The 25,415-nt window shown below is 57.7% G+C and overlaps 3 protein-coding genes across 3 annotated transcripts in view; 2 read left to right on the top strand and 1 right to left on the bottom strand.

The window, feature by feature from the left end:
* The window catches only part of LTBP3 (latent transforming growth factor beta binding protein 3), a 17,871-nt gene extending 9,921 nt beyond the window's left edge, over positions 1 to 7,950 (bottom strand). The window contains 12 exon segments of the mRNA XM_046643594.1: positions 702 to 800; positions 965 to 1,037; positions 1,114 to 1,130; positions 1,686 to 1,871; positions 1,960 to 2,118; positions 2,587 to 2,709; positions 2,885 to 2,977; positions 3,199 to 3,304; positions 3,489 to 3,691; positions 3,839 to 4,058; positions 4,060 to 4,169; positions 7,103 to 7,950. Of these exon segments, the coding sequence (XP_046499550.1) occupies positions 702 to 800; positions 965 to 1,037; positions 1,114 to 1,130; positions 1,686 to 1,871; positions 1,960 to 2,118; positions 2,587 to 2,709; positions 2,885 to 2,977; positions 3,199 to 3,304; positions 3,489 to 3,691; positions 3,839 to 4,058; positions 4,060 to 4,169; positions 7,103 to 7,424 (1,711 nt within the window). The 5' untranslated portion in view covers positions 7,425 to 7,950.
* A 12,198-nt stretch (positions 7,951 to 20,148) lies between these two features.
* Positions 20,149 to 22,249, top strand: ZNRD2 (zinc ribbon domain containing 2). The gene is made up of 4 exons (XM_046643412.1): positions 20,149 to 20,990; positions 21,087 to 21,238; positions 21,371 to 21,455; positions 21,858 to 22,249. The coding sequence occupies exons 1-4, from the start codon at positions 20,972 to 20,974 to the stop codon at positions 22,199 to 22,201; spliced, it is 600 nt and encodes a 199-aa protein (XP_046499368.1). The 5' UTR covers positions 20,149 to 20,971; the 3' UTR covers positions 22,202 to 22,249.
* Positions 22,250 to 22,265: 16 nt separating this feature from the next.
* FAM89B (family with sequence similarity 89 member B) lies at positions 22,266 to 24,589 on the top strand. Its single transcript, XM_046643413.1, has 2 exons — positions 22,266 to 23,356; positions 23,764 to 24,589. The coding sequence occupies exons 1-2, from the start codon at positions 23,057 to 23,059 to the stop codon at positions 24,040 to 24,042; spliced, it is 579 nt and encodes a 192-aa protein (XP_046499369.1). The 5' UTR covers positions 22,266 to 23,056; the 3' UTR covers positions 24,043 to 24,589.
* Positions 24,590 to 25,415: the final 826 nt, after the last annotated feature.

The following is a 25,415-nucleotide window of genomic DNA, read 5'->3' as shown; positions in this document are numbered from 1 at the left end:
ATGCCCCAGACCCTGCAGACACCTCCCACAGCCTTTGGGATCAAACCCAAGCCTCTTCACAAGGCTCTGCACGCCGGCCCTGCCCTGGTTCAGAAACACTGATCTGTGTGCGGTTTCTCCCTCCTCCCCTGTTTCATGGCTTCGGGCCTTTGCCCAAACTTCACCTGGAGTGTTCTTTTCCCCAACCTGCACGCTCATTCCTCCCCCGCTTCTCCTCGTTAATCTCTCAGAATCTTTAAAGCCCTGCTCAGAAAGCCTTGTCTCATCGTCCCTCCCCCCCACATTATCACAACCCTCAGACTTCCTTCCTTCTTCTGATTTATTTCTTTTATAGCTCTTATGAGACATACTAGATTTTTACTCATTGACCTTTTGTCTGTCTACTGCGCAAGGACAGGGGATTTCTGTCTGTTTTGTTTACTACTGTATCCCCAGCACGTGACCGTGCCTGGCACACAGGAGGTGCTCAATAAATATCTGTTGAATGAATGAATGCCTTAGGACTGGGCTGACCACCATAATACCTGGCTCATTTGAGGGCAGAGTGGGGTCTCCGCCGCAAGCGCCCAGCCCAGGGCCAGGCACACAGTAAGCCCTGGATAAGTGTTAGCGCTCTGGAAGGCCTGGAAGGGAGGTAGGGAAGGAGAAAAACGGGTGGGGCGTGGTTTACCCGGGGCGTGGCCTAGGTGGGCGGGCCTTACCGGTGACTTGAGTAGGGGCGATCTCCACCGCACTGCGGGACGGGGGCAGGTCCGGCAGGAACCAGCGCATGGTGGGCGGCGAGGGCCTGGAGATCAGCTCTGCGGGCAGCAGCGCACACGCGTCAGGGGACGAGGAGGGTGGGAGGGCTGCCCCTCTCCCCGCAGGTCATCACCTGGGAACTTCACACCCAGCTTCACCGCCCCCTAGTGCCTAGGCTGGGAACTTCCCCCTCCCGCAGCGACAGCTGCAGTGCCCAGCTCACCGGGGTAGGGCCGGGCAGGAGACGTGGTGGCGGTCGGGTGGCTCTGCTGCGCTGCCTGCTCCTCCATCGCTGGCTGCGGGTGACAGCAGCATGAGCCCTCCGCGTTTCCTTCGCCTCCCTGCCCCTCCCGCCTGGGCTCTCATACTCACTGAGTCTGTGCTCACCCCTAGGAGGGAAGAAGATGGGGCCATTCAGTGTGGGGCTGGGAGAAGGGAGTCGAGTCAGGGGTTGGCAGTTGGGTATTTGTGGTCAGGGTCTCTAGGAGCTCAATGATCATGTCTCTGGGTCAAGTGTCAAGGGTTAGATCCCGGGGTCGGAGTATTTCCATCACAGGTCAGGGGAGCAATGGGTGGACAAGGTCCTTGGGTTAGAGAATAAGGGTTAGCTTATATCAAGGGTCAAATCCCTGGATCAAGGGTCAGGGGTCAGATCTATGGGCAGCATTTGGGCTGATCAATGCCCTGGTCTGGAAATCAAAGTGGCTCTGGGGTCAGAGGGTTGGATCTGGAGGGCAATGGAGGGTCAGATCCTGTTGATCTGGGGTTAAATCATGGGGTTACAACCTTGGTTAGGGGTCAGAGGGTCAGGTTTTGGGGTCAGTGGTTAGGTGAGAAATTAGGAGTTAGAAGTTAGACTCTGAGGTCATCTCTGTGGATCGGGGGGAAGGGGTCAGGTCTAGGGGTTCAGCATCTGTCAGGACACAGAAGGGGTCAGGCCAGACCTCTCTCTTCCTCTGTGTCCTCAGGTGGTGGCGCCCGGCTGGGGCTCTCAGGGAGCTGCTGGGGCTTGGGGGGCCCATCAGGGTGCAAGAAAAGAGAAAAGTCACTTTCGCCCTGAATGGTGAGCGTCTGGTGGGAGGTGAGGATGTGGTACCCCTTCCCAGCTGGACAGATCTCCTTGAAGGCAGCTGTGGCCAGAACAAAGGGTAGAGAAGTCAGCGTATCCTGGACAAGCACACAGACACCCCCCCCCGGCTCCACACTCCCCAGGCTCACCGGTGCCATCAGCCGGGCAGCGCTGGCACCTCGCACCCCAGGCCTTGCCGACACTGCAGCAGCAGAGCTGGCGGGTGAGGCGCGTGGTCAGCGGGTGCTGGCACTGGTGCTCAGGGCTCACCAGGCGGAAACACAGGCTCTTCTCCTCCGGCTTGTCTGCTGCAGAGGCCAGTGGTGGGCATGGGCATCTGGGCCTGCACACTGCCCATGTCCCTCTTCGCAGCTGCTCCAGACCTTGCCTCTCTGGCCCAGACAACCCTTGACCCTCACGTGGCCCCTGACTCCAAATGACCCTGAACCTGTGTTATTCTGACCTCATGTGACCCCTGAAACCTCTGTGACCACTGACCCCACTGCCCCGATTCTAGCTGCTCCAGACTTTATCCATTCTATCCATAAAGCCCGCGATCTCATATGACCCTGACTCCACATAAATCCTGACCCCATGTGACCTCCAACCCCAGATCTCATCTGACTCCTGACCCAACTGATCCCTGCTCCTATCTGCTCTGGGCCTGGCTCCTCCTGCAGTAACCTTTGACCCCACTCTGACCTCTGATCCTTACTGCTTGGAGCCTTATCCCTCCCACCCATGCCTTGTGACCTCCCAGGGTCCCTCAGTCTCACCAATGCACTGTGTGCGGGAGGGGCCCAAGCTATGGCCAGGTGGGCAGACGCAGCGATAGGAGCCTGGGTTGTTGAGGCAGTCACCATGGCGACACATGCCCGGCATCGCACACTCGTTGATGTCTGTGGTAAGCAGGAGTTTGGTCCCTCTAGTCTGGGGCCATAGGGTAACAGCAAGCTGCTCCAAGAACCTTAGGGTCCTGCCCCAGCCCTGCCTCCTCCCTTGCCCACCTTGGGACTTCCCCCAGTGACAAGTGGCCTGCCCCTCCAGCCCGCAGAATCTCCTGGATGGCCATACCCTGGCAGTGGGTGCTGTTGAGTCTCTTGTAGCCCTGGGGGCAGTCAGCGCCCACTTCCCCACGTACAGGCCCTGGCTTCTGCACCCCTGTGTCTGTAAAGAGAGGAGAGCATGGTGGCGGGGGGTGGGGGGTGGGGAGTGTGAGGACACTGGAGGACTGCAAGGAGAGAAGGGAGGGCACTGAGGAGGGCAGAATGGGATGCTGAGAGGAATCTGGTGGGCAGTGAGAGACTCAGGCTGCACGGGGCTAGGGCCCCCTCACTGCAGGGCTGGGAGGGGTGAGGTGGGGGGGGTCCCTGAGCCCAGGCACTCACACTGCAGCTGGGGGCACTTGTGGCACTTGCTCTGGCCCCAGGCGGTGCCGATGCTCCCGCAGCAGTCTTCCTGCTTGGTGAGGCCAGGGAGGGGATTGCTGCCACACTAGGGGGAGGAGGATGGGCAGGGTCACAAGGTACCCAGCCCCTGCAGGCCTCCCTCCTGAGGCCCTTTTCCTCCTCCCCCACTCAGCTTACGACCCCGGATTGGGAGCAACCCCGATGAGCTGGGACAGGGCATCCCCGAGGGACGGAAGGGCCGGGGCGGGCGGGACTGTGGATTCACTCACGGGCTGCTTGGGCAGCGTGTCCTGGAAGCAGCGGCCCAGGGGCTTCTGAGTGGGTGGCCGTGGGTGCGGGGGCTTGGGGTGCGGCAGCAGGTGCTGGGAGGGGGCCGGGCCCTCGGCGTTCGGCCCCTCGATGCGGTGCACTTGGACCGAGGCCTCGGGCGGGTGGTGGACGCGCACGTTCACCACGGGGGGCGGGGCCTGCACTGGGGGGCAGGGCACGGTGGCCTCAGGGCTGTCCCGCACTGTGCCGGTAGCAGTGCGGAGCTCCTCCAGGGCTGGCCTCCACCCGGCTCCCGCCGCCCTGGTGCCCGCCCACCTCGGCCTCCCCGGGTCAGCCCGTCGCCTGGTACCTTCCGCTGAGATCTGTCCTGGCCCGAGGGGCACCAGGAAGGCTGCGTGCTGGGCAGGGGGTCCCTCCCCGGGGCCCGGTGGATCAGCGATCACTTGGACCGCGTAGATGGCGTGCTTGCTGGCCACAGACTCGCCCTCCGGGGCTAGGGGCGGCAGCGCGCCTGTGGACAGGGCCCCGGCCCGGCCCAGCCCAGGGCCTGAGCCGCCGGTGCCCCCCCCCAGCTCCTCCGGCAGGCACCTGGCAGAAGCGACCGGTGAAGTCCGGGGGACACAGGCACTGGTTTCTGGAGGAGCACTGGCCGCCGTTCATGCAGGGCAGAGGGCACACCACTGCGGAGGGGAGGTGGATCAGGGCCCAGGCCAACGCGCACCCGCAGCCCCCTGGCCCAGCCCCTCACCCACATCCTGTCTCTGCCCCCCTCCTCCCTACTTCCTTGCCACCCACTCGTTCTGTCCTCCTTGGGAAGCTGGGTTTTGTAACACATCACGCGCACAGAGAAACTACCCTCTGGATCCCCCAACATCGTTCTGCCCATGTTGGATTCTGGCGTCTTAAGTCTTGGACTTAAAACCTAGGAAGGAGGCCATGTGCCAGCTGTGTGGCCCTGAGCAACTCACTTCCCCTGGCTGTGCCTCCGTGTCCTCATCTGTAGGGATGTTGTGTCTGTCACCTGAGGTCATGCCTGTACACATGCTTAGCACAGTGTCTGGTACACAGAGGGTGCCTAGTAAGTAGCAGTAAACGATGCTGCTGCTGATGGAATAGCCTTTCTTGGGAATCCCATCTCTACCTGGTGCTTCCTCCTGTTCTAAATTCTCTCCCTGCTTCAGGCCACAGCTCTCTCCGGGCTCTCCCGTGCTCCCTCCCTCTGTCTTGCCATCCCAGGACCCACACCTCACCACTGCCATTTCCAGCTCCACCTCTCCGACACCTTTCTTGGGACCTCCACTCTGTTGGAAATCAGCATCCTTGCCTCCCCACCTCCTTGGACCTTGGACCACCACTGGGACCTCTGCCTGCCCCAGTCATTCATAACTGAGCCTCCAGGCTCCATCTCTCCCCCTCCCACCCCACCCAGTTCCGGCCTCTGCACTGTCTCATGAATGCATCTCCTCTCCTCCCCATGCCCTCTGCGCTGCCCCTGCCTTTCCCCATCCCAGCACACCCCCAGAAACCTGCCGAAGGCAAAGCCCTGGCAGAACCACACCCCTACTCACCCCTTGCTTCCGTATGGGGCCATTTAAGGCTCTCCTGGCCCAGAACAAACCTTCTTTCAGCCCATCCCCCTCTGTGCTTTCCTGCATCCCATGCTCCAGGGCTCATCTCCCTCCTCCTGCCAATGTGCCACATTTTCTGCCGCCAAGGCCTCTTCATGTCCTTCCTGCCGCCTCAGAGCCCTGTCCCCCTACATATTCAGATCTTATCCTTCCAGGCTAAGCTTCTCTTCCAGGAAGGGTGCCTTTCCTCATGGCCCACCCACCCTGTTCCCTCTCCTGAGTTAGCACCCTCTGCCCCAAGTGCCCTGTGGCGCTTGACTTCGCTATATGCCTGTCTGTCTCCCATACCATAGCGGGTGCTCTGGGGCTGCCTCAGCTCTGCGTCCCAGAGGAGGTGCAGGGAGAACGAATGAAGGCATGACTGAGTGAGAGGATGGGACTTGTGTCTTTCTGTCACGCACGCTCACATCTGACATCCAGCCTTGGGGGTCCTGAGCTCATGCACCAGCCCCAGCCCCTCTCCTGCCTGCCCATGGCTGTCCTCACTTCCCAGGATGGGAAGGTCGGGGTGCTGCTCTCCTGGACACCTGAGGGACAGCCGACATCCATGGCCATCAGGGCCTGGCTAAGGGCATCCCAGCCCAGCCCATCCTGCCTGGCTTCTCGGGGCCAGGACTCTCAGGGCAGGAGGGGTGTGTCCTGGGCCAGGGGGAGGCAGCATCCTCTCCTTCCTGCCTGCCAGTGAGTCACCCATAGCGGTGAGGGTGACCTTCCAGTGACACCCGCCCACTGTGGCCTGGGCACTGAGCCTGGGGGATGTGGGCAGCACGGATGGAGACAGCAGCCTGAGTACGATGGCCAGGGGGCCTGGGAGACCAGGCCCACGTACACTCACACGCACAGTCATCTTGACACACACACACATGCACAGACTCATTCTGACACCAACACAAGCTCACGTAAACATTCCCATAGTGATGGGAGACATGCACCCAAGACGACAACACAAAGAAATAGGTACTTAATCACAGTGTGCCACTCCAAAGCCCATGCATGCCCCATGTGTGTGCCATGGTGCACACACATACACACACACATATCTCATGAGACCTGTGAACCACATCAGTGGGGTTCCTTGGGCCTGCGAGTGGGTAGGTGAGTACAGGAATGTGTAAGAGGGGCTGTTTTGCTGGTGCCATCCAGGGCCTGGCCTAATTACCCTGTCCAGGAGGGTAATTACTGCTGGGACACCTCCCCCTGCCTGGCCCACAGGGCCCTGAGGGAGGAGAGCAGAGCCCCAGGCTTGGCCCTTTGAAGAGGGATGCTGGGGAAGGGGTGGGCTCCAGCCAGAACTGGGGACTCCTAGGCCTTGTTGCGGGGAGACACTGAGGGCCCCTGAGGCAGAGCAGGTGAGAGCTTATGGGAGAGGGATGGATGGGCATCAGGAAAAGGAGGCACCAGGACCCAAAGCAGCCCTTGCCCCCAGGCCTGTCCCCTGCTGGTGAGGCCTCAAACCCCTCCCCTCCCAGAGCTTGCCAGTAACTAACTCCCTCACCCCCAGCCCTGCCCTTAACTCCTCCTCCTAGAGAATGCAGGTGTCTACCCCTGGCAGGCCCTACTTTAGACATTTTTTAAAGACTTTTCCTGTTTCTTCCAGCAGATCTCTCTCAGGGAAATATTAATCCCTTCTCTGAGACCACCTGCCTCCAGCTCACATCCCTCAAAAGCCCTTGTGTGCTGACCCTGACTCCTTCTCAGAACCCAGCACCTTCCTAGAGGCCTGTGTCATCCGGGACCCCAGCATCACCCCACACCTTAGGCCTCAACCCTAAGCCAGAGCTGTGGAGTCCGGGGGGCCCGCGGCCCTCCCAGCTCTGGCCACAGGGCTCCAGCCTCCCAAGCCCGCTGATGCCCGCGGGGCTCTGGGCCGGAGCTCTGCTCTCTGGCCCCCTGGCCCCCAGGGTCATGTGGCCTGCTCTGCCATGGATCCCGCTTGTGCTGGGGCCTGCCGGCCGCTCCCCGCGCCCGTGCCCCCTGGCCCTCACCCACGCGGAAGCCGGAGCCCGTGAGCGTGTCGGTGCTGTGGCCGTTCTCTCCGATGAGCGTCATGTTGGAGCCCTGCTGACAACTGTCCCGACACTGGCCCTTGAGACAGGTCCGCTTGCAGATCACCGGCGCAAAGACCACCTTGAAGCGCTCGCGGGCCAGCGCCCCGCCCCCGCCGGCGCCCCGCTCGCCCGCCGGCCCCCCCGCGGCCCCGCCGCCCGGGCCCAGCAGCAGCAGCAGCAGCAGCGCCCGCAGCCCCGCCGCCCCCGCCCCGCGCATCTCAGGGGCCAGGCCGCCAGCAGCCCCACGGGGCCCGGGCATCCGGGGCCGCAGGACCCGGGGGGCGCGCCCGGGCGGGGGCGATGGTCTCGGCGCCCAGGGGGGAGCAAGCCGGGGGCCTCGGGGGACGGGTGAGGGGGCAGCGGGGGAAGGAGAGGCACGGAGGAAGCGCGCGGGGAGGGGACAGCAGGCAGGGGCCGGTGAGAGGCCGAGAGATGGAGGCTGGATGGCGGGGAGCCCAGAAACTTCCACCGCCCCGGGAAGGAGCCCAGCCACGAGCCGGGCCGGGGGCCTGCGGAGGCCCCAAACTGCGGCCGGAGCGCGGAGGCCGGAGCAAGTTGAGGCGGAGAGGAGGAGCGAGGGGGAGGGCCGGCGGCCGGCCCCTCCGCGCCTCCCCCGGCGGGCTGAGCTCGCGGCCGCGGGAAGCAGGGAGCGCGCGGGGCGGACGCAGGGAGAAGTGAGCAGTTGTTTTCCCTGGCGGAGCGGCGGCGAGGGGGCTGGGACGCTGGCCCCGGGCCAGAGAGACAGCTTTTTTCTCTTGCAAGCGTCGCCGCCGCCGCCCGGAGCAGCGAGGGTGTGAGGGCGGGCGGAGGCCTGGAGGGGGGAGTACGTCGGGGGGGGGGGGGGACGGGGGAAGGCCCCTCCCCAGCTGCCCGCCCCCGCCGGAACCCGCCGCCCGCCGCCGCCGCCGCGCGGGGCCCCGGCCAGAGGGCCCTCACCTGGGACCGCCGGCGGCCCGCAGATTCCTCCGGGCGGGGCGGGGAGGCGGGCGCGGACCTCCACCCGCCGGGCCCGCCGCATCCAAGCGGGAAACCGAGGTCGGGGGAGGAAGCCGGGCCTCGCCCGGGGCACGCGGACGATGGGAGGCCAGGTGGGACTGGAACCCAGGCTCTCAGCCCTTCCCCAGCTTCCCTTGCGCTTGTGGGGGTCTCACCCCAGCCCAACCCCCAAGTCAGTTCTCATGAGTACTGATCCACTCCCCTCTGAGGAGAGGACTCAAGGAAGGGGCACCCTTGGACCAGGTCCTAGAAGAACCTGGAGTCCAGAAGAACAGTAAGAACAAAGCTGGAAACCCAGCTTCCCTGCCAGCCCCCCTCTAAACGGCTTCCTGGTGCCCACTCTGCCTCCCTCCCTTCGCCTTGTCTGGCTGGGCTGGCTGGGCTGGTGGGGCTGGCTCTGGGCCTCAGACACTCTGGAATCGCCAAGGTCTGAGCTCAGGGCCTGGCCCCCTTCCCAGGCTAACAGCCGGGAGGAGGGGGGTGCTGCCTGAGGGCTCAGGGGGCTGGGGAGGGGCACAGCAGGGCCCCAGGGCAGGGGTGGGCAGGGGCTGGGAGGGGCCTTAAGTTTGGTCAGGGCTGGAGAGGAGCCAGGCCTGTGCTCTGGTCTAGAAGGGAGGCCCTGGAGGGCTGCAGTGTCCTGGGGCCCAGGCCCTAGGGGGTGTGCCTGGCAGGAGACCCCAGGGTTCTGTCTCTGACTCAGAACTCAGCAGGGGGTGGGTGTGACCAGGCACATCCAGAGCAGGACACTGCCAAATCAGGGTGGCACCAAACCCTGTCCTCTTGGGCACGAGGGGTGGCAGTCTGACCTGGGCTGGGAGTGGGGACTTGCCTTCAGTACACCTGTGCGAGGAACTTGTGGTTTTTACTTTAAGGGTGGGCTCATTTGGGTGGCTTCGCGGGGACTGAGGAAGACCCTTTTGTGGAGCCCGGGCCTGAATTGCTCAGGGGCCCTGTTCCTATAGCCTGGTGTTGCAGGGGTGGGGCGGGGTGATCCCGTGTCCCCAGGGGCCCCCTGCTGCTGGAATCCAGCGTGGGGGTGTGAGGGGCAGCCCCACCCTTCCTGGGGTCACACTGAGGTGGGGAATAATACTGAGTGCTTCCCACCTGCCTAGGGCAGGGCTGAGCATTTTACAGTCATTTTCTCCTCACGCTCCTCTGCGCCTGAGGAGCAGGCTGTGGCTCACCTTGGAACACAGCACAGTCACACAAACCAGCAGTGGAGTCCTAATCTCTCTAAGACTCAGTTTTCTCACCTGTGAAATGGGGAATCTCTTCATTTAACAAACTGGAAACCTACCACAGGCCATGCTGGGTGTTTTTTTTTAAAGATTTTATTTTTCCTTTTTCTCCCCAAAGCCCCCCGGTACGTAGTTGTATATGTTTTTTAGTTGTGGGTCCTTCTAGTTGTGGCATGTGGGACGCCGCTTCAGCATGGCTTGATGAGCGGTGCCATGTCCACGCCCAGGATCCAAATCGGCAAAACCCTGGGCCGCCGAAGTGGAGCACGAGAACTTAACCACTCGGCCATGGTGCCGGTCCCTAGGCCATGCTCTTGCTAACAAACAGAACCAATCCCTGGCCTCCTGGAGCTTCTGTCCTGGAGGAGACAGACATGTGACAAATCAAATCGCAGATGTCCGTGGCTACAACAGAAGTCAGTGCTGCGGCAGAGAAGAGCTGGGAGCCGGGAACAAGGGCAGTGGGGGGACCTGGAGGTCCAGGAAGCCCCTCTAACAAGGGGACTTCTGAGCCGGAAGCTGGAGGAAGAGCAGGAGTCAGCAGGCTGCGCAGCCAGCAGGCTGAGGGAAGCCTGTAGGAGGCCCGAGGGATTGAGGGGACTGTGATGAAGAGATGGTTTACAAAGGGGCAGGCAGGGCTGAGGGATGGGAAAGAGTCCGTTCTTGTAGGAACCGAGAGAAGGCCAGCAGAGCAACAGGGAGAGAGAGCAGCAGAAGGTGCGAGGCCCCAGGGAGGAACCGGGCTTTTCTTCTCCCTGTGATGGGGCTGTGTCGGGGTGCTGTTGCCGTCATCCCAGGAGAGATGATAACTTGGATGCGGTGGACGTGTATTTGGAAGGTAGACTCCAAGACTGGGTGAAGTGGGAGGGTGCCGGAGAGGCAGATGGCGTGAACGGCTCCCAGATTTCTGGCCTGAGTCCCTGGGTGGCCAAGGAAGATGATAGAGGAGAGGAAGACCCGGGGAAGGATCTAGAGCTCTGTTTGGGGCCTGCTGAATTTGAAATGTTTGTGTTATCCAAGTGGAGATGTCTCAGCCCAGGGGTCTGGAATTCAGACAGGACGTCTGGCCTGGAGACAATGACTCGGAATCCTCACCATACAGGGACATTTAGGACCGTGGAAAGGATGGGCTCAGCTCGGGAGAGAAGAGGGCTGGGGGCGAACCTGGGAGGTTACCACTCCCAGGTCAGGAGAAGGAGGCAGGGGCAGAAGTGACTCAGAAGGAGCAGAGAGGAAAACCGGGAGCGTGACGCAGGAAGAGCCAAGAGGAGAGAGTTCAGGGAGGAGGGTGCGGCCAACAGTGTCTAATGCTGCTGAGTCGAGTGGGGGTAATGACAGCCCTTCTTTAGGGGCTGCTGAGGGGGCTCAGTGACACAGAGTCACTATGAACGCAAGCACCCTGCCCAGTGTGTGGCCCATACTGAGTGCTGTTACTTATTGTCATTAGCAGACTCCTGAAGCTCGTCAGGGTCCAAGCAGGAAAGAGAGGTCACCCTCGTGCGGGTGATGGAGGGGACTAGAATGGAGGAACTGTTTACGAAGGGCTAAGGGGACCACCAAGGGCTGCTGGAGCCCTGGGACTAGCATCAGAGGGCAGCCCTGAGCCCCGCTGAGGGGACGCTGGAGCTGCAGGAGAGGGCTGCCCCACGAGAGCTGTGACTTCGGCAGACGCCTGCAGCTCCTGTCCGCCTGCAGCCTGCGGGGAGGGAGCTGGGGAAATAAAAATTGCCCTCATCTCCTGTCCAGCCAGGCCTCCCAGGGGCTGAACCCTAAAGGGAGCCTGCGGGCATAGGAGCCTGGGGGTGCAGCACAGAGGTCAGCCTCGTGGCCCGGAGCAGGGAGGACAAGCACGCAGGGTGGATCTGCAGGGCAGATCGCGACAGTCCAACACACGTGGGATCCTTGGCCTGTCCGCCTTTTCTAGCCTCGTCTCCTGTGTCACCACACCCAGCCACCCCATCTTGCTAGAATCTTCCGGCACAGTCTCGTTCCTCCTAGACGTCAGTTCTCCTGTCAGTTCAAGGAGACCATGACCTTTGTGGTCATTCCAGATCATTTCTGCCGCCTAACAGGTCTCCCCACCGCTGCTCTGCCTGCTCTGGTCCCTCCTCCACCTGGTGCCAGGGTTACCTTTTAAAACCTAATTCCAACCATGCTCCTCCCAGCTTATAAAAGCTCCAGTAGCTTCCCTGGGCCTGCAAGGTCCTCTGGGCCCCAGAGGTGCTGAACCCAGTCCTTGGCCTGGGGCCAATCCTTTATGTCTAGGGTCCCTGCCTCCAGAAGTTCCGTACATCTTTCTGTAAAACAGCCACCTGGCCCTCTGGGTCACATCGTCTGTTTGTTTCTTGCTGGCCCTCATCACAGCCTGAAATGTTCTTCTTCAGGGGTTTCTTTACTGCTTATCATTTGTCTCCCTGCCCTCCCAAGAAGGCACAACCTTGTCTCCAGATCCTAGCACAGGACTTTGGCGCGCAGAGGATGCTGAAGTTTGTTGACTGACTAATGGAGCGAGACCACAGAGCGCCCACCATTTACTGTGCCCTTTACCCTGTTACGTTATTTCATCCTCCCGGTGACCCTGAGGCTCTGAAAGATGAAACAATTAGATTCAGGTCATCTGGTGAGTGAGATGTGATAATTGAACTCAAGCCTGCCAGATCCCAAACCCACGCAGTGCTCCTGGGAGGGAGGGATGAGAGGCTCCCACAGATGTCCTCAGGATAGGTGGGTGGGGCCCTGAGGGCAACAAGGGGTTTTGCTGGAATGGGACAAAAAGGAGCCACAGGACCCAAGCCTAGGCATGTTCAGCCTGCTTGAATGTTAGGGGGCCCCTTTGTGCAGAGTGATTCTTGAGGCCCAGAGAAAGCAAGGGACCTGGCCGAGGTTATACAACCGGTCAGTGGCAGAGGCAGGACTCAGACCCGGGGCTCCGGGTGCCTCGTTGGGGGCTTGGCTGGACAGGGCAGCAGCAGCCTGCATAACGGAAGTCGTGTTTCAGGAGGCAGCGAGCACAGCCCTCGTTTTCTGGCATTAGATTTTCCTGGCTGCATCCCGTACCAGCTGTGAATTGGGAAAATTCTTCAACTTCTCAATGTCTCCATTTCCTCATTTTTAAACAGGAAGTCAAACAGGTGACATTTAGGAAGCCCTTCGTGGACCCTGGCCACAGGTAAGTCCTAGGCTGTCCTGGGGGAGGAGGAGAGCGACCATTGAGAGAGGCTGACCGCGCGCCAGGCTCTGCGCCACCCCTGTGAGTTCTCAGTGTCTTTGGGAAATTTCCAGGCTCTGAAGAAAGAAATGGCTCTGGGAGTGGGTGGATTCTAAAGATGAGGGTTGGAAATTTCGGAGGCCTGGAGGGAACAATTCTGCCCTGAAGCATCTCTCTTCGAAGACACTTTCCTGAAAGTGGCTGTCACTGAATCCCTCTGATGCGCCACATGAAGGCGCTGAGAGATGAGATTGGCAAGTGAAATGAACCTGTCTTCACGCTTGATAAATCAGAGCGGATCGTCAGTCCTGCCACTCCTGTCCACCTTTCAAAGACAGGAGAGAGAATGGGACTCAATGCGCACTGCCCAATGGAGTCCCAGCCCTGCCACATACCAGCAGGGTGACCTGGATCTGTCTCTTAACCTATCCAAGCCTCACTTTCTGCACCTGCAAATTGGGGATGATAAGACCTAAGTCACGCTTTGTCCTGAGGACTAAATGAGATGTCATGGAAAGCTCTTAGCCCAGTGCCTGGCCCAAAGAAAACAGACACCAAAAGTTGAGTAGTATTATTTTTATCACTGTATCATCCAGCCCTTTCCTGTTTCACAGAGATGTCAGGTCCGTTCACGTTGCAGTGAAAAACAGGAAGAAAAGCTGACCCCTTTGGGTGCCTGTTCGTGTGAAAATACAATAACATAAGTTATGATTTTCAGAGCCACGGCTACACGGCATAGGCCACTTGTTGGCAGGCCCTGTGAACCTGGCCCACGAACTGAGGCAGTCAAGGGGTGCCTGTAACTGAGCTGTGTGTGAATATGCTGCCATGGTGTTTGCTGTCACTTGGGAATGGCCTGACTGCTGTCGTGTCGACCTTGCCACAGATAGGGACAGATGTTGGGCTGGCTCACATGATGGTAGGCAAGGGTCTGAAAGAGGCCCAACCCACTGCTTCCCAACAGCTAGTCTGCCCACCGTGACTGCTGTAAACGGGCTTTACCACCAGCACTTCTGGAACCTTCTGTGTGCCCACCCCTTGTCAGGGACAGGTCTGAGATTTTTCCCTACTTGCAAACTAACAAGTGACCCAGCCACAAGTTCGTGCATGCTGGGAGAAGACAGGAGATTCTCGGGTCAGAGACAAAGGACTTTATTACTCATGGCACAGTAAACAGCATGAGCATCAGCATATTGATGTCAGTTCCCTTGTCCCCAAGTCCCATGGGGGTGGCACCAAGGAGTTCAGATAGATGCCTGCACACAGTGGATTGCAGTATGGAAGAGGACCCTAAACGTAGGGAACCCAAATCTTTTCCAATGGCCAGTAAGCATGCTACCCTTTGCTTTGGAGGGAGACACTGTCTCCATCTTCTCTGGCTGTTCACTGTACCAACAACCTTGAGAAGAGAGTCCAGGACAAAGGCAGTCGGTACCTTGCTTGAAAAGCATGCAGAAAGTCAAGAGACCCCTGGATAATTGTCTTACAATAATATCTACCCCTCATTTCTGCTGGCTTGGCTTTTGGAAAATTTTCCCACGAGTTCACCACTCTGTTGGCAAATCTGATCAACAGACGCTAGGACAAATCTTTTCAATCTGTCACACCCAGCATTTAGTTAACGCTACTATCACCAGGGCTCCAAGCAGCAGGATGAGACCAACTTGTAGTACTGACCTCAACCATGCCCCTAGACCCACCTTAGAAAGCCAGGTAGCTTGCTCCTTAGGTCTCTGTATCCACCTTTCCACTGGCCTGAGGCATTAATCCAGGTACAGGAGGATATATGAACAATTGCACAGATTCTGCCTTGGCCTGCAAGGAAGAAGTCCAGGGAAATTCTATCAGCCATGGCAACCTTGGTCAGTGAATTGAGGCCATCCTGAATGCCTTCCAGGCCAACGTGGTGTCGTTGATCACTTTGGCTAAAGTCAGGGATAAATTACAAGTCACCCTGTTTTCAGGAGAAAGGCAAGTTAATGTGTGACTTCCACATAAGTCGTGCCGTCTCAAGGATGCATGTGGTGCTTCTGGGAAGAAACATGGTGCCCCCTGAGTGAGACCTACATCGGTTAGGGGAGCCCAGGTTGACGGTGCCTCCAACATGGCCTCCCTGCAGGCTGGTAGGCCTTAGGGCTCCCAGTCCAATTCAAATGATGGAGTCTAGTCCTTGTTTTTGGAGGAACTGAATAAGGACAGTCAGTCCAATCTGTCCCATTTGTCCATGCCACCAGCCAGATGGCATTCATCCACCCCATGGAATGACTGAGTGATCATGGCTACAGGATTGGGGATGGGGAAGATATCCGAGGTGTTGGCGTTGACAGGGTTTTATGTGGAGGTACAGGAGCTGAGGCTCCCCCTCGTTGCTTCTAGTCTCTTCGTAAGGTTAAGCTGAACGCCAACCAAATCAAGGTAAGAACTGTCTAGTGGAGCATGGCAGACCCTGCCATCAGTTAAATTTAAATCACTTGCCATAGTTTGGGAGAGTTGGGCCAGCATGTTTTTCTCAGTGAGGAAGGCTCCAGGTGGTTTGGAAAGAGAAGATCATTAATGTCTCTCCTTCTACCATGTCTCCCGGGCCTGACATGTTCCCTCCCCAGGTGCCAAGGTTGTTCTCCCTCTACTGTCGCAAAAATTGATGTGTTCTAGTCCAATAACTAGAACGTCACCATTTTTCCAATCATCCGCCAGTCACACCTTTCATCCGGAAGTGTCAGGTACAAGAAGGACAGGACATTTTGTGTGTGTGTGTGAGGAAGATTGTCCCGGAGCTAACATCTGTGCCAATCTTCCTCTATTTTGTATGTGGGACGCTGCCACAGCATGGCTTGATGAGTGGTGTGTAGGTCCGCACCTGGGATCTGAACCTGCAAATCTCAGGGCCGCTGAAGCGGAACACGTGAACTTAATCATTACACTACCGGACCAGCCCCAGGACGTTTTTATAAAACTTACAGAGACTCATTATGTCCCCACTCCACATTTGGCCCACTGTTGGGGGACTCAAAGAGAGGGGTGTACACACTGAGTGCTCTAGTCATTCTCATGATCCAGGACCACATCAGTCCAACAACAGAATCCATGTGGTTGAACTATAATTCACTTTGAGTCTCCTAGGCCCCTCTTTGACTGGGCTGCCACCTGGGAATTGCACCAACCAGTCTGGCTGGGGCTGCTGTGAGGGGAAAGAAAGAAGCATTATGTTCAGGAATGGTGAGCATGGAATCCTGAATTTTCAAAACTGGTCTCACCCCTCTCATCTTGATCATTATGAAGGACATGGCCAAGAGGATGTGACCCCATCCTGAGGACAGCCACATTCATGATTGAACTTCCATACTGAGGTGTACGGACCAGGAGGGAGAGCCAGAAATGTTTTTGAGTTGATTTTTGAGGAGGCTATTTCAATGCTGAACAGTACCATATGACTGTGGATGATGGGGAGTATGGAAGGACCGCCAAATAGCTAGGCCATCAGCCCGATGTTGAGTGGCTTTGGGGATAAAAGGTGCACCATCATTAGGCTTCAAGCGGTCCAGAAAGCCAAAAACATGACACAGATTAGTCTCAAGAACCACAATGGTGTGGCCAGAGTTGGCTGATTGGACTGAAACAGTTCCACTTCAACCTGAAAAAGTGTGAGGCACCACTGATAGCCCCAAGAAGTCAAAGGTCCTGTGCATTCAGTCGCAATGCCACATTCACTGTGGCTTCCCTCTTTGCAGGGCAAACAGGTGAACTTTTGGCAGGAATCACAAGTCTGGCATGGAATGGTAACCTCTGCATCAGAAGCCTAGAGTCCTTTACTTTGTGCCCACTCCATGATGGTGGACATGTTGCCATGTATGGTATGATGATGGATCCAGGCAGAAAGGGAGACAATCTGGGAAGTACAGCCTCGATCAACACCTTGATTCCTGTCAGCCTCATCAGAGAATGGGCCCTTAGCATGGGTACCTACATAAGTGGTCTAGATGGTTGATCAGCTGTGATTTGTTTCCACAGTTAGCTGAAAACATTGCCATCCAAAGCCCTCCACTGAGCAGGAGACAATTTCTATTACTGATATTGTCTATCTCACATTTGGGGATTACTTGACTCAGCAACCATAGCCACGTTGCTTTCCTGCTGGAGATGCAAGGTTCACACTCTTTTGCTGACAAGGACTTGAGTTGATCAGTCTAGCTAAAGGTTTGTCCATTTTGTTGATCTTTTCAAAGAACTAACTTGTAAGTTAGTTGATATTCTCTCATCTTTACTAGAGCCTTCTTTCTGCTTGATTTGAGTTTAGTTTGCTCTTCTTTTCCTAACTCCTTAAGATGGAAGCTTAGGTTATTGATTTGAGACCTTTTTCATTACAAGAATTTACAACTATAAATTTCCCTCTAAGCACTGCTTTGGCTGCATCTCATAAGTTTTGGTATGTTGTGTTTTCATTTTCATTAATCTCAAATTATTTTCTAATTTCTTTTGTGATTCTTCTATGACCCATTAGTTAGTGAGGAGTATGTTGTTTAACTTCCACATACTTGTGAATTCCTCATTTCCTTCTGTTATTGATTCCTAATTTCATCCCATTGTGATCTGAGAACACAGTATGATTTCAACCCTTTTAAATTTGCTGAGACCTGTTTTATGGCCTAACATATGGTCTTTCCTTGAGAGTTTTCCATGTATTCTTGAGAATAATATGAATTCTGCTGTCTTTGGGTGGAGTATTCTATAGATGTCCTTCAGGACTCAGGCTTGACTTGCACAGCTGTGACTTTTCTTTTTTAAGGAGACCACCTTGATAGAGGGTATTTCTGTCCTATTGTCATAATAACATCTCTTGTTTTTGCCTTGTTTTAATATAAAGGCTAGGAGAGTCTTCCAGGGCAGTGGAGCTGATCACAAGAATTTATCTAGGGTTTTCTGGGTCACATTTATCAGCATCATAAACCTAAACTAAGACAATAAGAGCCCAAAGAATAATCAATGCCTTATCTGGGTTTTCCTATGGAAGTTTATCTGTCTCAAGGAAATCTCCCTAAGAGGGATGAAGCTCCCTTGTAGCAGACAGGACCCAGTGGAAAAAAAAAAAAAACCCCTGAGACCTTTTACTGTCATCTTGGAATGGATACAAGGTTGGCGTGATAGACTGTAGGAGGGGCTGAGCTGTACGATGGTCTAGCTCCTGCCAGTCTTCCTTACCAAGCATCACATGCCCTGCTCCTCATCTCCCAAGTGAGCCAACCAAAGGTCTAATGATTCATCTGGGTTTTGTCCATAGCAGTAGTGAATTTCCATCCATTCATGTTTAGTGTATGTTTGTGTCTATAAGTGCTGTCTGAAGGGGGGTGGAAACTTCTGAACTCCCAGGATGAGTCTTAGTACTGGTTGTTACAATGACGCAGACCTGAGGCCGACCACCGGTTGGTGAGGAGCTACCCCACCTCTCCCCAACCGTACCCAGAGGAGATTAGCAACTACCAGGGCGATGCCTGGTAACTGACTTTGCTTCAAAGCCAACTTCCTGGTACTCGACCTGCAACTCCCTCACTAATTCCTTCTCATGAACAAGAAATGAAACTGAAGAACCTTTATTGTTTGGTTGACTATACAATTGGGTCAACATATGTGCTGCGATTCCCTTGGTCTTTCCTCAAAACCTGTTAATCAGCCCATGAGGTCCTCATCCTTCCTCTTACAGAAAACCGTGTTTCTGTCAGCATCCCTCCCTCATGGCCAAAACGATCAAGAACTGTGAAAAGTCTTTGATTTTACCCTATTTTCAAACAAATAAGTTAGAGTGACACAAGTTCATGGATGCTGGCAGAAGACCTGAGACTTCTGGATCAAAGACAAAGGACTACTACAGCACAACAAGCATTAGGAATGTGAGCGTATTTGTATCACTTCCCCTTACCCTCAAGTCTCATGATGGCAGTGCAGATGGACTCACACAGATGTCTACGCACATGGTATGTTGTGTTACAGGAGAGGGACTCTGAGCTTAGGGCACCCAAATATTGTGTAGTGGGCAGTAACTTTGCCTGCCCTTTGCTCTAGAGGGAGCCACCATCTCTGTTGTCCAAGGCTGTCCACTATACAAAGATCTGGGAAAAGACAGCCCAGAACAAAGATGGTGCCTCTGCTGACTAGACCTGCAGAAATGCGAGAGACTGGGAGAGAACTAGCTGCTATCACCTCTGCTCTCACATCTCAATAAATTCTCACAGCAACCCCTCCGAGTCGGTATAACCAGCCCTGTTTACAGATGAGGAGTTGAAGTCCAGAAAGGTCAAGTAAATTACTCCAGGTGACACAGCCAGTAAACAGCAGATTCAGGATCAAACCCAGGCCTGCCTGATTCCAGGCGTGTGCCTTGTCCACCTGCCTGTGGAACTTGAGGCAGGGAGCGGCCCTGAGGGGACAAAGATGATGGGACTCCCCTTGAGGAGTGGGAGAGGAGGAATGCAGGGAGAGTGGGAAGAGACGAGGGGGGCCAGAGGCCCATTTGTAGGACCTTGGAGACCATCGTAAAGAGTTTGGATTTTTGTCTAAATGTGATGGGGAGATGCCAGAGGGTTTTAAGCAAAAGAGTGACATGATCTGATTTATATTTTAAAAGAATTACTCAGTCTCCTGCTCTGTAAAATGGGGATAACAGTAGTACCTACCCCATTAGGTCATGAGGAGTAAATGCAAGGGGATTAAGTGGGAGGATGAGTAAGGGTCTTGGTACCAGGCAGAATAGGCCATGATGGACATTGGATATTGGCCATGATGATGACCACACAGAAGGGCACATTGAGGAATTCAAGCTCAGAGCCAAAGATGGTAAGGACCTGGAGGGTCTTTGCATACAGACTAGAGTCCAAGAGTCCCTCTAGCCAGCTTGGCAGAACTGACCTGGGATCAGGCCCTGCGTCAGGTACACTACTGCCCGAGAGTCTGCTGGTCGATGGAGAGAGGGAAGAGGGGAATAGGGCTCCCCAGGTAAGCAGGAGGCAGCAAGGGTCAGAAAATGGCAGTCCCGGGGAGTCTATGTAGGAGGAAGATGGGGCTAGGGGGATGGCACTCAATCTTCAGGTAAGACGGAGAAAGCGTGTGCTGTCCGGTCAAAGAAGAAGGTTGCCGCTGAGATTAGGACGGTCTGAGTCCCAGCTCCTTCTCCACTGCCGTGGTGTACAGCCTTGAGGCACAGGCTGCACGTCTGGGGACTGCTGCCTGCCCCATCTGGCTTCTCCAAATCTCAAAACAGAGGATGTGTATGGAAAAAGAACACAGAAGAAAAAAAAAAAAAATCACCTGGGGCTGGCCCCGTGGCCGAGTGGTTAAGTTCGTGCGCTCTGCTGCAGGCGGCCCAGTGTTTCGTTGGTTCGAATCCTGGGCGCGGACATGGCACTGCTCATCAAGCCACGCTGAGGCAGCTCCCACGTGCCACAACTAGAAGGACCCACAACGAAGAATATATACAACTATGTACCAGGGGGCTTTGGGGAGAAAAAGGAAAAAAATAAAATCTTAAAAAAAAAAGAGAGAGAGAGAAAAAAATCACCAAGGTCAATGTTCAGGGAGCACTGGTAACTTTAATAGCAACCCACTCAAGGAGAACATAACAGTCACAAGTATTTGTAATAAGCCCTCATCACCACCCTCCAGCAGACATCGCTCAGCTGCAGCCAGGACCGGAACTGCGCATGCCCAACACAGCGCATTTCCGGTCAGCAGGCTTTTCGCTGGTGGCATCAGTCCCAGGCCCTGGGGGTAGAGGGTGGGCAGAATGGGACACAGAACCGGCTGAAGGGGAGGAGTCTTGAAATAGGATGAAAGGTGAAGCGAAGACGATCCCCGCCTGGCCTGCCTCGGTTGAAGCGAGAAGCACTGGGGCCTGAGGAGGCCGCACGCGGGCAAGGGGCCGTTTGTCACTATCACGGGTGCTGTTGTTGTTGTGAGAGCGCCACGGCCCTGCGGGCCCCCAGTCCGGTGTGTGCGGAAAGGGAACCCCCAAGGGAGGCCAAGGCCAGCGGGGATTTCTCAAGCCAGGGGCTCCCCACCACCCGCGGCGGGCAGGAAGGGCGACCCTGCGCAGCCACTTCCGGGTCCTGCGACCTGAGCGGCGTTACCACGGAGACGCCCCTCCCGAGGCCTGGCCAGTCGAAAGTTTTGCCGGCTGGGCTCCCGGGGAGGGGCGCGCCAACGGGGCGGGGCCAAGTCGGCAGCAGACACGCCCCACTCTGGGCAGCGCGACTTCGGAGGAGCACAGCGAGCGTCATTTCCGCCCTCAGCCTCCGCCCAACGAGGAGGGGGCGGGGCCGGCGGAAGGCGCGCCGCTTGAGCGTCACCTCCGGCGAGCCTAGCGGCGACAACGGCAACATGGCCCTAAACGGCGCTGGTGAGGACTTGGGTTGCCAGGGCCTGTGGCTGTGGGGTACGGGAGGCAACGTGCTCAGGCGAGACCCCCCGGTCCCTTGTGCCTCTCTTCCCCCAGAAGCCGACGATTTCTCCTGGGAGCCTCCGACCGAAGCGGAGACGAAGGTGCTGCAGGCGCGACGGGAGCGGCAGGATCGCATCTCCCGACTCATGGGCGACTACCTGCTGCGTGGTTACCGCATGCTGGGGGAGACGTGCGCGGACTGCGGGGTGAGCAGAGACTTGGGCCGTGGGATCGGGCATGGGGCCGCGGACTAGGCCGCACGGCCCTTCCCCGACTCTCCCTTCTGGACCTCATTGCCCAGCGTCTCACCCCTGCCCCCTGTGCTTTCTATTCTCTAGACGATCCTCCTCCAAGACAAACAGCGGAAAATCTATTGCGTGGCTTGTCAGGAGCTCGACTCAGACGTGGATAAAGATAATCCGGGTGAGAGGATGAGTGTGCTTGGTGGGGCAGAAGCGTGGTGTTAGAGGCCCGGGAACAGTGGGCCTGGGAGGTGACAGTGGAGTCTGTGGGTGGGGCCGAGGTAAGGTGCGTTCCCCTTTCAGCTCTAGAAAGGCCCATTCATTCAGTAACAGCTCCAAGCACGTCTTGTGTGCCAGACACTATGGAGAGTCTGAACTCAATCAGCCATAGTCCTGATGGGAGAGATGAAGCAAGGGCATAAGTAACTCTGATACAAAGAAGAAAATGGATGAGCTGCTTTATAGAGGGGCAAGGAAAACATCTCAAGCACAGAGAGAGCAGAGCAGTAAAGAGTAAGGAGGTGGCTCAGGACTGAGGCTGGCTGGGCATCCTGACCATTCCACCCACTTTCTCCTCTTTTAGCTCTGAATGCCCAGGCTGCCCTCTCCCAAGCTCGGGAGCACCAGCTCGCCTCTGCCTCGGAGCTCCCCTTGGGCTCTCGGCCTGCCCCTCAGCCCCCAGTACCCCGGCCCGAGCACTGTGAGGGAGCTGCAGCAGGGCTCAAGGCAGCTCAGGGGCCACCCCCTGCTGCTGTGCCTCCAAATGCAGCTGTCGTGGCCTGCACCCAGGAGGCCCTCCTGCAGAAGCTGACCTGGGCCTCGACGGAGCTGGGCTCTAGCACCTCCCTGGAGACCAGCATCCAGCTGTGCAGCCTTATCCGGGCATGTGCTGAGGCTCTGCACAGCCTGCGGCAGCTGCAACACTAAGAATCCCCTGCTGAGAAAAACCCTCCAGAAAAACAGCTGTTCCTCTTGTGTGGTTTGTTCTTTTCTTGGTTCTGAGCGTGCATGCCACCCCAGCTCCACTCGCCTTTTTCTTGCTTTTGGCCTCTCCCCCTACCACTGTCTGCTCTCCTTGATGCCTTGAGAGATGAGTTGGGCTTGTTTCTGCTCAGTTTCCCCACTCAGAGGTTGAGGGGGGACGGAGAGGGCTATGTGATAGTTTTTTTCTGAGGAGGAGGCCACAGCGTCCTCGAAGGGAGGGATGGACCTCTGCAGGACCCCTGCAGGCTTCTCCGCCGTGCTGTGCTCATCCCCACCCCTGAGTGAGATTTGGGGCTCCAGTCTCCTTGTAGCTTCTCCTCCTTCGCCTGAGCATCCTGATACCCTCCTGCCCAGCCCAGGTACTCAGACACTGACAGGGCATCAGATTGCACGGTAGTGACCAAGTGTGGACTTAACCCAGTCTCTTGACCACCACTTTTAGATCCTTTTCCTTGGGAGTTATAACTGGGCAGGATAATTTAACACAGTGTTCGGGGGCGGGGGGAGGAAAAAGAGTCGTGAAGGAACCGGGCCTGCCGCTTTTGGCTTCTTTCCTCCTCCCCTTTTCCGTCTCCCCTTCGGTCGGTGCCGCAGCCGTTGCCCTTTTAAGAGAGGCCCCGCCCGCCCGGAGGGGGTGGGGCAGGGGCGGAGTCGGAGGAGTCGGGGCAGGAACAAAGCGCGGCCTGCGGGCGGCGGCTGGGCTCGGCCGGCGGGGCCGGGGTGCGGGGCCTGCGGGCGGCGGCCCCGGCGGAGCTTTGGAGGGAGGGCGGCGGTATCGCCGTCCGCGGCGGCCCGGCCATGAATGGGCTGCCCTCGGTCGAGGCGCCGGGCGGCGCGGGCTGCGCCCTGGCTGGGCTCCCGCCGCTACCGCGCGGCCTCAGCGGTCTTCTGAACGCGAGCGGAGGCTCGTGGCGGGAGCTGGAGCGCGTCTACAGCCAGCGCAGCCGCATCCACGATGAGCTGAGCCGCGCCGCCCGCGTCCCGGACGGGCCCCGCTCCGCCGCCGGCGCCGCCTGCGCGGGACTCGCCGCCGGCCCCTCCGGCCCGCGTCGCCCTGTCAACCTGGACTCGGCACTAGCGGCGCTGCGCAAGGAGATGGTGAGTAGTTGGGTCCCGGGCCAGCTGGGCGGGGGGCTGCCGCCGGGCAGAAGATCCTGGCGCGGGGCAGAGCGCAGAGGCGGGGAACCAGGTATGCGGCTTGGGTCTCAGGACCTGCAGAAGCCCCGTGGGGTCAGACGGGATGTGGTGACAGTAATTATAGTTACCGTTTATAGCGAAAGTTGCCGTGCATTTTTAAATGCTTTGCTTGTGTTATTTTATTCCATCCTGTTAGATGAATGTTGTCCCCATTTTACAGATGAGGGTCGGTGACTTGTCTAAAGATTCGTAGCTTGCAAGTGGCATCTGATGTCCACAAAAACTTGTTCTGGGGAAGGTACAGGAAGATTGGCTTGGGCTGAGGGTGGCCTGGACCCCAACCCCAGCCCACCCTCAGTCTTTTGCAGGTGGGGCTGCGGCAGCTGGATATGTCCCTGCTCTGCCAGCTGTGGGGCCTGTACGAGTCGATCCAGGACTACAAGCACCTGTGCCAAGACCTGAGCCTGTGCCAGGACCTGTCATCCTCCCTGCACTCGGACAGCTCCTACCCACCTGATGCTGGCCTGTCTGATGACGACGAGCCTCCTGATGCCAGCCTGCCCCCGGACCCGCCACCCCTCACTGTGCCCCAGACGCACAATGCCCGTGACCAGTGGCTGCAGGACGCCTTCCACATCAGCCTCTGAAGAGCTGGGGGAGCGAGGGGCATGCACCCGTGCAAAAGGCTCAGAAACTCACCCCTCAGCAAGGATTCAGACTATAGTGCCTGCTTTCCCCATACCAGCTCACCTCAAGGAGCTCAAGGCTTGCGCCCCTCAGAGGCAAAACTGCCGACCCCTCTCCCCCGTCTTGGGTTAGCTGGCACTGGGGTGGGCACCTGGCTACAGCCTCTGCCCCCGGCACTGGACCTCCACTTCTCCCACATGTGTGCACCCCAGCTTGGCCAACCCTCAGTCTGGCGGTGGGGCCCAAAGCATCTTGCGCTCCCCTTGGCGCCTCTGCATTAGGAGGAGTGCCTGGCTCCCACCTCCTTTTCACCTTTTGCTGCTGTTGGCAGCTGCTGGCTCAGGGGCATCCCACCTTTGGTCCCTGGGTTCCACTGCCCTGGACAAGGGCTCCAGAACCCATTCCTGCACCCACCCACGGCGGGGAGGGCCAAGGCTCCGTGCTGGATATTTAAGTTTAGGGGCCAGCCTCCTGGGTGCATAGATAAATAAATACTCTCTCAGCGTTCTTGTGTTCTGACTGCCTGGCTCTCGGGTGAGAAGACCGCGGAGTTTCTGGCAAGTGCCGCCCCGCGCTCCGCCGGCAGGTGGCGCCCGAGACCCCGACTGGAAGCGAAGCGTGGCGGTGGCACGGTGCAAAGCCTCCCTCCCCGGGCGGGGGTGCCCAGCGTTCCCAGCTGGCTAAGCCTGGTCCCGCGGTTGTGTGACTGTGGGCGAGTCACTTCCCCTCTCTTGCCGGAGGCCTGGGAGCCCAACTCCCCTCCCCACTCGCTTTGGGCTTTCCTGGCCGGCCGGGAAGGAAGGAGAAGGAGCCGCCCATCTTGAGGAGAGAAACTTTCCACCCCGAGTGGAGGCGGAGTTGGGGCGGCACAGGAAATGGGTGGGCCCTGGCCGGCGGGCCGAGGGGCCCCTCGGCAGGAGAGGGAGAGGGGAAGGCGCCTCCAAGAAGGCCTGGAAGCTAGTGAGTGCCCTATGGGTGGGAGGAAAGAGCTGCAGAGGCAGAAGATGGTGTCGTGGTGCCCCAGGCCTCCCCAGAGGCCAGACAAGCCCTGGAGAGGAGATGGGGGAAGGGCCCCAGATTTGGTGCAGGAGATCCCAGGGGCGCTGAGAGGTGGTTGGGGTCCCAGACAGACCGCCTGGTTCCCCCTACAGTACTTGGGACCTTTAGGGTTGTAGATAAAAGGCTTTCTCTTACAGAGGACATGGAGGACCACACCTCTGCGACTGGGAGCCAAACCCAGTGTGACGTGCGCTGAAAGAAGCTTGCACCTTTGGGGACAGTGGGGGCTCAGACCACACACACAACACCCCCATAACTTCCTGAGAGGAAGAGC

This window comes from Equus quagga, chromosome 17 (genome assembly GCF_021613505.1).
Source record: "Equus quagga isolate Etosha38 chromosome 17, UCLA_HA_Equagga_1.0, whole genome shotgun sequence".
NCBI lineage: Eukaryota > Metazoa > Chordata > Mammalia > Perissodactyla > Equidae > Equus > Equus quagga.
The sequence above is the reverse complement of the archived record's forward strand: the minus strand, read 5'-3'. Positions and strand labels throughout refer to the sequence as shown.

What these genes read in the sequence shown, in the direction of transcription:
- FAM89B (XM_046643413.1), top strand. Translation starts at nt 23,057, where the DNA reads ATGAATGGGCTGCCCTCGGTCGAGGCGCCGGGCGGCGCGGGCTGCGCC. An exon ending in CGGCGCTGCGCAAGGAGATG is followed by an intron (nt 23,357 to 23,763) that starts GTGAGTAGTTGG and finishes AGTCTTTTGCAG; the next exon opens with GTGGGGCTGCGGCAGCTGGA.
- ZNRD2 (XM_046643412.1), top strand. An exon ending in AGACGTGCGCGGACTGCGGG is followed by an intron (nt 21,239 to 21,370) that starts GTGAGCAGAGAC and finishes TCTATTCTCTAG; the next exon opens with ACGATCCTCCTCCAAGACAA. An exon ending in CGTGGATAAAGATAATCCGG is followed by an intron (nt 21,456 to 21,857) that starts GTGAGAGGATGA and finishes CTCCTCTTTTAG; the next exon opens with CTCTGAATGCCCAGGCTGCC.